The sequence below is a fragment of the Nycticebus coucang genome, chromosome 14 (genome assembly GCF_027406575.1).
Source record: "Nycticebus coucang isolate mNycCou1 chromosome 14, mNycCou1.pri, whole genome shotgun sequence".
In the NCBI taxonomy this organism is placed as follows: domain Eukaryota; kingdom Metazoa; phylum Chordata; class Mammalia; order Primates; family Lorisidae; genus Nycticebus; species Nycticebus coucang.
Window position 1 is genome coordinate 78400683 of NC_069793.1, and position 12568 is coordinate 78413250.

Genomic DNA, 12568 nt, shown 5'->3' on the forward strand with positions numbered 1-12568 from the left:
CCAAATGACTTACAAATGATGACACTCTTTTTTTTTTTTTTTTTTTTCTTTTTTTTTTTTGGCCAGGGCTGGGTTTGAACCCGCCACCTCCGGCATATGGGACCGGCGCCCTACCCGCTGAGCCACAGGCGCCACCCAAATGATGACACTCTTAAATCTACTGACTTAATGTTAGAGGAACCATTCCCGTCCAAGCGTATCTTTGGGAGTAAAGATGGATTTACACTCAAAGCTACTCCCTCACTCCTTCTGGTGCCCCATTATGCTCAGGGGGTTACAAAGACAATTGCAGCACATGGTTTTGGGAGAACACATCATAAACATAAGTTAAAATGCAATAGGGTAAATTCTTTGATAGTGCTATAGGGGCACAGAGGAAAAGGGCAACTCTACTACTGACAGCTGGGGGAAGAGAAGACTTCTCAGGGCAGGTCTTACATGGGGGCTTCTTTTAGCATTTGTTAGAAATGTGTGTGTGTAACACACAGCACAGAATCTAGCAAAGATTAAACTTTCATAGAAAATACTTTTTGATATTCATGAGAGTAATATTACTATGAATTGGAATAATGGTATTCAAGCAGGGAAACAATGTGTATGCAGATGTTAAAAAATATCCTATGCTCGGGCAGCGCCTGTGGTTCAGTGAGTAGGCGCCAGCCCCATATACTGAGGGTAGTGGGTTCGAACCCGGCCCAGGCCAAACTGCAACAAAAAATATCTGGGCTTTGTTGCGGGTGCCTGTGGTCCCAGCTGCTTGGGAGGCTGAGGCAAGAGAATTACCTAAGCCCAAGAGCTGGAGGTTGCCATGAGCTGTGACGCCACAGCACTCTACCGAGGGCAACAAAGTGAAACTCTGTCTCTAAAAAGAAAAAATATATATATATGTATATATTTCCTATGCTCTGGGAACAAAGGGCAGTTGTGGTGGCTGTCCTTTCTTCCTCATTTGAGTGAGGTGACTCTGTCAGCAGAATAGACTGAAAGCTAAGAGGCCGAGAGGGAGGTGAAGTCAGGGAGTCCAGTGAGGCAGCTGTTATGGAAAGTTCCTTCATGATGAAAGGGATTACTCCTAAGAAGACAATAGTGAGAAAAATGTGGTCTCAGGGTTAGAAGATTCCAGAGCAACCAGGGTTCTAGCACACTGCAGGGTCAGCCTGCACACTGCCGGCCAGGTCAGTTTCCAGCTCAGTGTTAAGACAACTGCAACTAGGACTAGTTTTGGTCTTTGACTGTGGCAGCTATGGGCATAAGAGCAGCCCTGCCTGCATCTCCTCTGGAAAACATTTTTTAAATGTAGGTGCCTTGGCTCTTCTCAAACTTCCTGAATCAGAATTATTGGAAAGACCTATACTTCATAAATGCTCTGTATAGCCAGAACCAAGAGCAATGGCCCACAGAAAGAAGAGACATAGCAGTGAGGCTTCTATTAAGTGTCTTTCTCAAGTCTCCAAATGTCTGCACTCTAATCAATACTAATCAAAAAGGAGGCAGGAGAAAACACAGGTCTCCCACATGCTGACTGGACATCATCCGTCAACGTCCAGCTGTATGTTGTACTCTGACTATGCAACCAGAACTCTGCACACTGTGGTCAAGGCAATCTTACTGAAAAGAATGACAGCTACTTGAATTATGCTTACGTCAATAAAATCATTACTGTTTCCCAAGCTCTTACGCTACTCAAGGTACAGTTTCCAAGCTCTTACTCTACTCCAAGTGCATTGCATTCTTCATCTTGTTCAAGACTCTCAAAAACCCTGGGAGATAAATATTACAATCTCACATGAAGAAATGAGGTTCTAAAAGCCTATTAGGCTCCATAAAGACTAAGTAAAGTAACTTGGGGAAGCTCACATTGCTAAGAAGTGACAGACACCACCCTGGACCCCTATCTAACAAAACCAGTGCCAGCAATTACAACATGAAACTGGTTACAGGTCTCCAGAATGCATAGCCCATCTTGGAATATAAACTCATGGAGATCAAAAATACATAATATTTAGGACAATCTCTGAGTCCCTCCTGTAGCACTCCTCAACTTTTTTTTTTAATCATCACATTTTAGAATAGTGAGAGAGGGCCAGGGAGGTTTCTCTAACTCAAGACCCCTGCTGCCCCCTGGGTCTGAGTCTCTCTAGTAAAGGTATCATTCAAGAGACCTTCTCTGCCAAATACTGATTCCTCTCACAGGCAGAAAAATCACCTACCCTGGGAGCCTCTGAGTTTTTTGAGCATCTGTGGGTATTTCTGTTGATGAGATTAATTTTTTTTCAGAGGTAGAGAGCTGGCCACTGAGAAAGAGAGAATTGTGATGAGAAAGGAAGTATCTGGGCCTTTAGGATATGAAACATGGGGCTCGGAGGTTGATAACTTGTTCAAAGCTAAATTTTAACAGGCATGCTTGAACCAGCTACTTTGGACATCTTTTATGGGCAGTAAGGGATGCAAGACAGCTGTGAGCACGACTATAAGAAGACTGAAACCCCAAAGCAGATCAATGAGAATGTACAAGTTCATTCATCTCCAACAGACACTTATTATTGAACAACTACTGGCATTTTGTGATTTGCATGGTCCCAATATGCATGAATTTCCATTATCACAGTTTAATTAAGAAGCTCCTGTTACCTTGACAACAGAATTTAAACTTCAGCTACTGCAGTGTAAGTCATTGCATAAAGTCCAAACATGCTGTTAGCTCTTTGGTTCACACATTACCACCTACCAACATGTAGACCATCAGCAGTAACTCATGCCTGTTCTTTCTAGGTCTATCAGTGACTGGTCTCTGAGCACCTGTTACTCAGTTCACACAGACAGCAAAGCATGTGCCTGTTTTGCCTCCTTATTTCCAGTGATGAACCCACATGACATTTAAAAAAAATAATCAAAAGAAGGACTCTGTCAACAATGATGAAAGTGCAGCAAAAAATAAAAAGTGATTATACTGTAAGTAAAATTCAAATGGGACAGTGAAGTAGAAAAGATATAGCTGACCTGACTGGGGGAATGTTGACAGTGCCACACCTTGAGAAATTCCAGACATGCAACCAGAGAAACTTAGCAAAGGCAAACTTATGAATATAAACAAGGGAATGATTGGGATGAAAAGGATGAAGCTATCCTAAAGGAACTAATACTGATAGTCAACTTCACATTAAAGAACTCTTGTAGATATTTATTTTCTTTTCTTCTTTTTTTTTTTTTTGAGACACAGTCTCAAGCTGTTGCCCTGGGTAGAGTGCTGTGACATCATGATTCACAGCAACCTCAAACTCTTGGGCTCAAGCGATTCTCTTGCCTCAACCTCCCAAGTAGTTGTCATTGTTGTTTAGCAGGCCCAGGCCAGATTCAAACCCTCCAGCTCCAGTGTACGTGGCTGGTGCCCTAGCCACTGAGCTACAGGCGCCGAGCCTCTTGTAGATATTTCATAACACTAAAAGTGCAAAGGATAGAGTTGAAAGCTGATCAGAAAAAAGTATGCCAATTCATAAGGCGTATAAAAGATGCTGGCGCAGTGTCATTAGTTATATGATTGACAAGGAAATAAAGGCACGCACTATTAAAATCACTTTTTATGAAGAAATAAAACACTTTAGTTCTTAATTTTTGTAATGTTTTGAATAACAGTGTACTAAACAAAAATATTATTTTTACTATATTTTTTCATTCTCCTACGCATTTATAAGCAACAAAAAGAGTTTTTGTTTGTTTGTTTTTAGTAACAAAAAGACTTTAAAGTTCATGGGTAAATCATAGATTTTTGCATTATTAAGATGCCTTTGTTATGGTCTCACACTATCATGCAAAGTAAGGACTTGCCTAAGTGCCAAGCATAGGAAGACATGGTCCCTAGCCTCCTGGTAGTTGTACACCAATGAATTAATTATAAAAAGCTGCGATGGTTTTATGTTTAATGTCAGTGCTAGCCTAGCTCAGAGGACTCATAAGGGCTTTAAAGAAGTTGTGGAATTTGGTAGGGGGATATGGTGAGAATAAGTAGCAAAGAAAGTGCTGGTGGTGGCGAGCTCCAAGTCAGGGGGAATGCAAACCTCTCCAGTCCAACAAGTTTGCTTCCTCTCCCCAGGGGCAGGGTGAGGAGTGACTGGATTTTAAACTGGCTGCCAACTGCTCATTTGTAATGCCAGATGCAGATTAGTTGCCATTAGGATGCATTCCAAAATAATACAGAAACTAGACATGCTAACAAGTGTCACCCTTAGATAGCTTGTGTGAATAAACTTTCTTAAAACCAGTACTAAGTTTTTAGATGCAAATTTGTCATGGAAATGCAAAGTAGCATCAGGGGTTGTAACAATACATGTTCTTAAGAAAACAGAGTCATCGGAGCACATGAAATGACACATCTGGCTTAGGAACTGGCTATAATTCTTAAGCCCAAAATATAGATCCTATTGGGTATTTTTCCATCATAAAGCATGCTTACATTATTTTGTTTATGGCCCCTACCAAGGAAGACATGCATGGGGTATGTATGTGGTACACTTAGCTGTTAAGAGGAGGAAGGTTCCTTAGGATTCATCCCACCTGACTACTGATTTAAAAAAAAAAAAAAAAAAAGAGGTGAATTTAGTCCAGGGAGGCCAGCTACCTAGCCACATAGTCAGACTCCTGCCTCATAACAGTTCCCAGCTAATGGGCATTAATTACTCTGTGTTAGACACAACACTGGGGGTTTTACACATATAGCATTATCTTTTTTGATCCTCACAATTCCACAAAATAATTACTACTATACAACTACTATCACTTTATAGATGTGGAAACAGGCTTATGTTATTCAGCTAACCATGAGAAAGCTAGGATTTGAACTCTGAAAGAAAAATCTGTTGCAAGAGGGACTTTACCTAACAATTGCAATCAGTGTAACCTGGCTTATTGTACCCTCAATGAATCCCCAACAATAAAATAATAATAATAATAATAAAAAAGACAAAAAAAAAGAAAAATCTGAACTTACTTTTGGGGGGAGGAGGGGCATGAGAGGGCAGACTTTCACTGTTACCCAAGCTAGAGTACCCTGGAGTCAGCCTAGCTCGCAGCAACCTCAGCCTCCTCGGTTCAAGTCATCATTTGTCTCAGGCTCCTGAGTAGCTGGAACTACAGGTACCCACCACGTGTAGAGGCTAGTTTTTCTTTTCTTTTTTAATGAAGACGGGGTCTCACTCTTGCATAGCTGGTCTTGAACTCCTGAGCTCAGGGGATCATCCCACTTTGGCCTCCCAAAGTGCTAGGATTACAGGCCTGAGCCACCAAGCCCAGCGTGTGCTGATATATTTAACTACTAAGCTATGATAGTTAATCCATCACTCTATGACCCAAAATAAAGTAACCATGCCCCGTGGAGGATCTTAGAATCTAGCTTTCCATATAAAACTACTAATTTTTAAACACCATCCAAAGTAATAGAATTCCCATTTTACAAATGATTAAATAAAAGGCACAAAGTTTAGTGGTTCTTCAAGGTTGCCTAGATTATGACTGGTGAAAGCAGGATTCAACAGTCAAGTCTATCTGGTTCTTGTAAACCTCCTCCCTGGATGAGAACTAGGTTCTTCCTGAGCAGGTTCTCCCTCCTATGTAAACAGGACTTATATGCATCAAATATCTAATCTGAAATTGGTGTGGATCCAGGCATTTGGAGAACCCATTTAAGTCTGCAGCAAGAATTTCACACTCTTGAATCTCTTTTTCCCTCTCTCTACCTTTCATCCCCTCCCCAAATATCTAATCTGAAGTTAATGTGATCTGAAATCCATGTGGATACATGCATTTCTGGAACCCTTTTAAGTCTGCAGCACGACTTTCACATTCCTGAATCAATCTTTCTCTCACACTCTCTCCCTGTGATATACAATATCAAAGGCTAGCACCAGCAGCTCCCATGAGACAGACTTACTATGAAGAAGCCAGCGGTGAATCAAACCTACAAAGTGTGATTCTGAAGCTTCACTGAGGCGGAGGAAGGGAAAAATTCACTGATCATTGTTCTTCCAGAACACAGATAGCAACAGTCATGAAAACAGCAGCTATAGGGGATGCCTGAGAGCAGTGGGTGCTGAGACGGCAGGCACTGCCACGCTAGCAAGGAAAGGGAGGGGAATCTATCTTCCTCTTTCCATTTTACTGGCCACACTCCCCATATGTTCTATCAAGAAAAATGGGTCTGACAAAAAAACATCGTGATTCTCACCACAGGTCCTTAGCCAGTTTCCAGGGGTTTTCAGCATAGCAGGCAGCTGCTTCCCAAATTCAGCTCTGTTCCCTCCTCCTGGTTGAACTGCAGGGTGTATAAACTCCGCCTCAGCAGCATACACCTCCCAAAGCTCTTGTGCGGTGGCCAAAGTCTGTTAGGAGTAAAGCTGGTAGGGCCACCTTCCCAGGCTGGAGGCAGAGCTAACTTAAGATGCTTTGCAACACAAAAGGGCCGATTTAAGAGATGAAATGACTTTCTCCATTCCACCCTTTTAAAAGCAGTAACAAATCACTTCCCAGGTATTTCACTCAAAAGGCCTTAGCCCTGGAGGCCTAACGAAGCGATCCACGTAGATTTCTTAGCCCCAAGTTCTACGCCACCCTCCAGCTAGCTGCTGGTGTTTGAAATCTCAACTCTATCCTCTTTTAAAATGCAGAAGAGAGAAAACAAAGATATTCACAGTGTAGTGTTAATTCTTCAGCTACAGGCTGGGATCTGCAAGCTCCCCTAGGCCAGGAAATGCCTGCTTAAATCCTCCCTTCCGTGGGAAGAGTATTCAAAAAAGGGAAGGTTTAGGGAAACAGACTTTCACTAATTTCTCCTTTTAGTGAAAAAACAAAACACTCATAATTTGAGAAAGTAATCCTTGCATGCATTTATTTTGAACTAGGAAACCTAATGCCAACGTCAATATTTTATTGGTTAAAGCTTTTCTTGATATTTTAGGTTGCATAGCTAAAACTTGAAAATCAGAATGATTTTTATTTCTTCCTAAATGTATTTTCCAAAGCCGCATAGGACTCTTTTTTGGTCTGTACAGTACGTGCACTTGAAGCCAAGTGCAGATACTGCTAGTCATAAATTGATTGATCATTTGATAAGTGGAGCCCAGACATTTTAATTTCCCCTCTTGACTATTGATCATCATTGCAATGCAGTTTAATATGGCACTGTCTCCTGGCCCTATCTATTGCTACTCAAATCATCTGTTGTGGTCACTATGGTGACCACACTCTCGTTTTCCCTGTTATTTCATTTATCTCACTCAAAGCGCACAGACTAGAAAGCCCTATGATTTTTTTTTTTTAACTCAGATAAGAATCATTTAAGCCCACCTGAGATGGGGACTCATTTCAGTGTGAATGTGTTATTTTAAAAAATCATTTGTAAATATGCTCATCAGAAAAAAATTCTTGCTGGGCGGCGCCTGTGGCTCAGCAGGTAGGGCGCCGGTCCCATTTGCCGGAGGTGGCGGGTTCAAACCCAGCCCCGGCCAAAAAAAAAAAAAAAAAAAAAAAGAAAAAAATTCTTGCTAGGAAATCAAAACTGAAAGTTTGAATCTGCTCAATTGTCTGAAGACTAAAAAAATTTTCAAAGTGGTTTTCAGGGACAAAATGGGGTTAATGCTAAAACTTCTCACTGGGCTTGACGGAAAGCCTGCAATGGGTTTGAGAGTTGTCAGAGTCTCCAGGGTTGTGGGTTGGGTTAGAAAACTAAACATGGTCTGTTTTAACTACACCTACCAGTATGGAATTGCATTTTTCCATATGAATTTCTCTGCCTCCTCATACAAAAATATTAGGGGAGGGGGAAGAATTTCCTTTTAAAGGAGTTCTTTGATTATTTATTTTACAATTAGTTAAGTCTGCTAATTACTGGTTTAGATGACAAGGCAGCATACTGAAATATAGTGAGTTCCTGAGCCAGGCAGGCAGCAGGCAGTTAATCAATAAAACCCCTCAGAAGGACGAGGGCTACACAACTATAGACCTATGGATCTTCTCCCTGTCAAACATGAGTATTTGCCAAGTTAGTCAGCCATAAGTGGAAGATAATCTCTAGGGCAAGTCAGTTATTGCAGACCCTATGAGACAGACATCAGATCTGCCTTAAAAGAAAGGAGTGCACTGAAGAGTTTTCATCATGAAGGCCCTCTTTTTCTCTCTAGGCATCCTGAAAGCATTGCCCTTTAGACTCCTAGAAAGATAGAAATGACCCCTGCAGATAAAAACTCTCTTCCTTCTTACAAAGCACACTGCTTCCAATTGTGATTTGATTTAAAGTTTAAGAGAAGGGAGTGTGGTTGGTTCTGGCCCCACATTGGCCAAATCTAGCTGTGTGATTTCAGTTAAATCACTTTCACTTGTTTTTTCATCCGTTGAACTATATATTTAGTGAGATTAAACAAAAGGAAATACTCTGTAAAGTTAAAAGTTTAGTACAAATGTTATATGCCAGGGAACTATTATATAGCTGAAGTCATACAAAAATTTGAGGAATTCATGGATTTTAGGGAGCATAAAGTCTTTGGCCAATGGAATCATAGTTCTAGCCATCTAAGTAAGAAACTTCAGCCTCCAACCTTGATTCCACATCTAATTAGGCATCAAAATTCTATCAATTTTAATTGCAAAATATTTCTCTAGTCTCTGTGTCCCTGTTGCCACTGCCACTGGCATGAATTGCTGCTTTCTCTAAACTCATTTCCTCCCTTTTATGTTTCTTTCCCTCAGTGCCACACCAGCAGTTAGAGCAGCAGTTCTCAACCTGTGGTTCGCCACCCACAGGAATTAAAGATCCATAGCATTAGGAAGGTCGAGAACCACTGAGTTAGAGGATATTTTCTAATATGCTCATTGGTCTTGTCATAAGTCTCTCAAAATCCATCACTGACTCTCCATCAGCTAAAGCATAAAGCCCACATTCCTAGTAAAACACATAACTCCTTCAGAATTTGCTTTCCTAATAGCCTCTCTTCTTACCCTCTTCTTCCTGGAAAATTTGGTGACTCTGGACAGACAGCTCCTTCTTTTTTTTTTTTTTTTTTGTAGAGACAGAGTCTCACTGTACCGCCCTCGGGTAGAGTGCCGTGGCATCACACGGCTCACAGCAACCTCCAGCTCTCGGGCTTACGCGATTCTCTTGCCTCAGCCTCCCGAGCAGCTGGGACTACAGGCGCCCGCCACAACGCCCGGCTATTTTTTTTGTTGTTGTTGTTGTTGTTGTCGTTGCAGTTTGGCCGGGGCTGGGTCCGAACCCGCCACCCTCGGCATATGGGGCCGGCGCCCTACTCACTGAGCCACAGGCGCCGCCCAGCTCCTTCTTTTTTATCTATTCACTTTAGTCATTCTTCTAAAACATTCAAACAGTGCTGCCTCTGGGAACTGAGATAATGACCACTCAGCTCTTCCCACTGCATTTCCTACATACCTCCAGCACTTCTCACATTATCCTGTAATGTTTTGGATTCTTGTTTGGCTGAGAGAACCACTGGTCTGACCAGCATAGCATTTCTGATGGCCTGGTTCAGATGAAGACTCTAAACAAATCCTAAGATACATCTGAATAGCTCTGGGGCAAGGAGCCATCCTTACCCTACTTTCAGCAATGTCATGCTAGCAACACCCTTGGATTAGGCCTGAATCAAAGAGTTCTCCTCCATGAAACAGGTTCAGTTACTGGGAGCCCTTTTTGGTGCTTACACTTTATCTTAAAACTAAATGGGAACTTCACAGCCCTTATGCCAGCGTCTGCCAGGTAGTACTACACAGCTGCCTTGCTCAGGAATAAATTAAGGTTGGTAAAATACTGTTGTCCTATTTTTTCATTCTTTCCTTCTAGGATGCAGGCATGAAAAAAAACATTGTTATTTCCAGGTAGGCAAATTCCAAGGTACTCTACCGTGAAGATCTCTTTTTTTTTTTTTTTTCTCTTGGTCTGTGGTTTACCTTTTCTTTTTTTTTTTTTTTTTTTTATTGTTGGGGATTCATTGAGGGTACAATAAGCCAGTTACACTGATTGCAATTGTTAGGCAAAGTCCCTCTTGCAATCATGTCTTGCCCCCATAAAGTGTGACACACACCAAGGCCCCACCCTCCTCCCACTGTCCCTCTTTCTGCTTTTCCTCCCCCCCATAACCTTAATTGTCATTAATTGTCCTCATATCAAAATTGAGTACATAGGATTCATGCTTCTCCATTCTTGCGATGCTTTACTAAGAATAATGTCTTCCACTTCCATCCAGGTTAATACGAAGGATGTAAAGTCTCCATTTTTTTTAATGGCTGAATAGTATTCCATGGTATACATATACCACAGCTTGTTAATCCATTCCTGGGTTGGTGGGCATTTAGGCTGTTTCCACATTTTGGCGATTGTAAATTGAACTGCAATAAACAGTCTAGTACAAGTGTCCTTATGATAAAAGTAATTCTAAACTAGTTTAACTCAGGAGATAGGTCTGTAAATCTGCAAAGTATATCTTTCTTGTGGATCAACAACTTAACAGGCAAAATTAGGAGGCTTAAATTCTGATGTTTTAACAGAATTGTCACTAAGGATAGTATTATAAGTTATTTTGTAATTAACTCTAGATCCATCATTTAATTCTGGATATCTTCCATTCAGATCCAAAGCCAAAAAAGGAAAGGAGATCTTATTAGGCAGAATTTCATGGGTTAGTTAAGTGGCAGTTAATGAATCAAAAACAAAGGGAGAGTTTTCCAAAAATATATTTCAAACCATAACCACCTCTGTATGGGATAGCCTAAGTTTCCTGAAAAAGAAACAGCCCACGTCTCTCCAGATTAATCATCCCTCGTCAGACAGGAATTACTCTTCCTTGGCCCTGTACTTAAACCCTGAGGCCTGGGGACAACACTCACTGCAAGGATGTGCCAAAATTGACCATAAATCATATCACTTTGCATTAAGTTCTTCAAACCAGCCTGACCAGTCTTCACCATCCTCTGTGTGCTGAAAAAATACACAATCATATTCTCAGGGCTGCCCATAAAAAGAGACTCACCAGTAGTCAGTTCAGTGGAGCTTTCAAATGTTAGATTCCATTTTGGGAAAAGTTGAATCGACAGACTTTATGTATTTTAATAGTCTCATGTTACTGCTAAATAAATATATGATCATTTAAATATATCAACGTTTGAAAAGAGTGTATTATGGTTTATATACCACAACGTCAGATCAGAAAGTAAGCAACTTATATCAGAAAACCAAATTGCTTTATAGAACCAATAATGATTGACATCGTTAGTACTTTGTTATTATTAACATTAGTAATTATTGTTACTATTAATAATTTGGTTTTGCTAGGCTATGACAATGTCCTCAGAAGGGACTGATTGAAAGATACTTGATGATTAGTTTGATTAGTTTAGATCTAATTGATACTTTAAAACCACGTCCATTTCAGGAGAAAGCCATTTCGTATTTTGAGATGTGATTCCAAAAGGCACATATAAGAAGTTCTTTTTTGGAAAAAACAAAACAAAACAAAACAACAGTTGTGGGCTGGAGAAGTCGCTGTTTAATTAAAACATACAATCTCAAATTTGATGGGAGGCTCACAAGTGAGTGTTCACTACTGTGCAGAAGGTGATTCAGGTTTTTTTTTTGTTTTTTTTTTATTTTTTATTTTTTTGCTTTGGCTCTTTTAGGTAAATTCCTCACAATTTTATAGGTATATTTTCAGATCCAGCCAACATTATCTACTGAGTGATTTATACGTATTCAGGATTATTGATATTCAAATTAGTGCATTACTAGAGTTTATCAAGGATTTAATTTTTTTTTTTGTGGTTTTTGGCGGGGGCTAGGTTTGAACCTGCCACCTCTGGCATATGGGACCAGCACCCTACTCCTTGAGCCACAGGCACCGCCCACAAGGATTTAATTTTGTATTGTATCAAGCAGGTTAGGTCACATGGTTTCTACTGTGCAGGAAGAAAGGTGGAATTTCCAAAATTTTGGGACAAGATTCTTTTTAAAAAGTCACTGTATCACCAGTGTTTTCTTGAGTCATAGTTACCCCAATTATTACTATTCTTGCTTTTAATTATATTTAGTTTAAGTTTGCCATTATCCCTTCTACTTATTGTGAATAATTTTGTTAATCCTAATGATAAATAATTTGCTTTAACTATATTTTGGCCTAATAATTTGTAACAAATTAGGCTTCAAAGACATATGGATACTTGAAGATAAATCATCTGTATTCCTATTGCTAAAGCATATGCAAACATAATTCTCCACACACCCACATTTTGCTTTTATGGTCACATTTTTCATAACTAGTGGTTTTGTTTGCCATTGGAAACTGAGAGTGAAGGAGACACAGCAGGTTTTACCCTTCTAAGTGGACTACAGTCTAAAAAAAATGGAGATCTACTTATTTTACAGATGAAAAGGCAGGTCCAGGGGCATGAACTAACTAATCAAGATTAGCAATGGCACTTGGACAATATAGGTCTCCAGATTCTCTCTCTGTTGCCAGATCATACAGACTCCAGCTATACCCCAGAATGGAAATCCTGAACCAGAGCAGAGGCCTCA

General features: G+C 40.4%; 1 protein-coding gene across 21 annotated transcripts in view; it reads right to left on the bottom strand.

Moving 5' to 3' along the window:
- DLG2 (discs large MAGUK scaffold protein 2) overlaps positions 1–12568 on the bottom strand; it is a 2435891-nt gene that overhangs the window by 298342 nt on the left and 2124981 nt on the right. The window contains exon 1 of one of the 21 annotated variants that reach the window (XM_053560245.1): positions 6218–6271. The exons of the other annotated variants lie outside the window; for them this stretch is intronic. Coding sequence (XP_053416220.1) covers positions 6218–6254 — 37 coding nt within the window. The 5' untranslated portion in view covers positions 6255–6271. Of the gene's footprint in view, positions 1–6217; positions 6272–12568 lie in introns of those variants that run through there. 21 annotated transcript variants of the gene reach the window in all.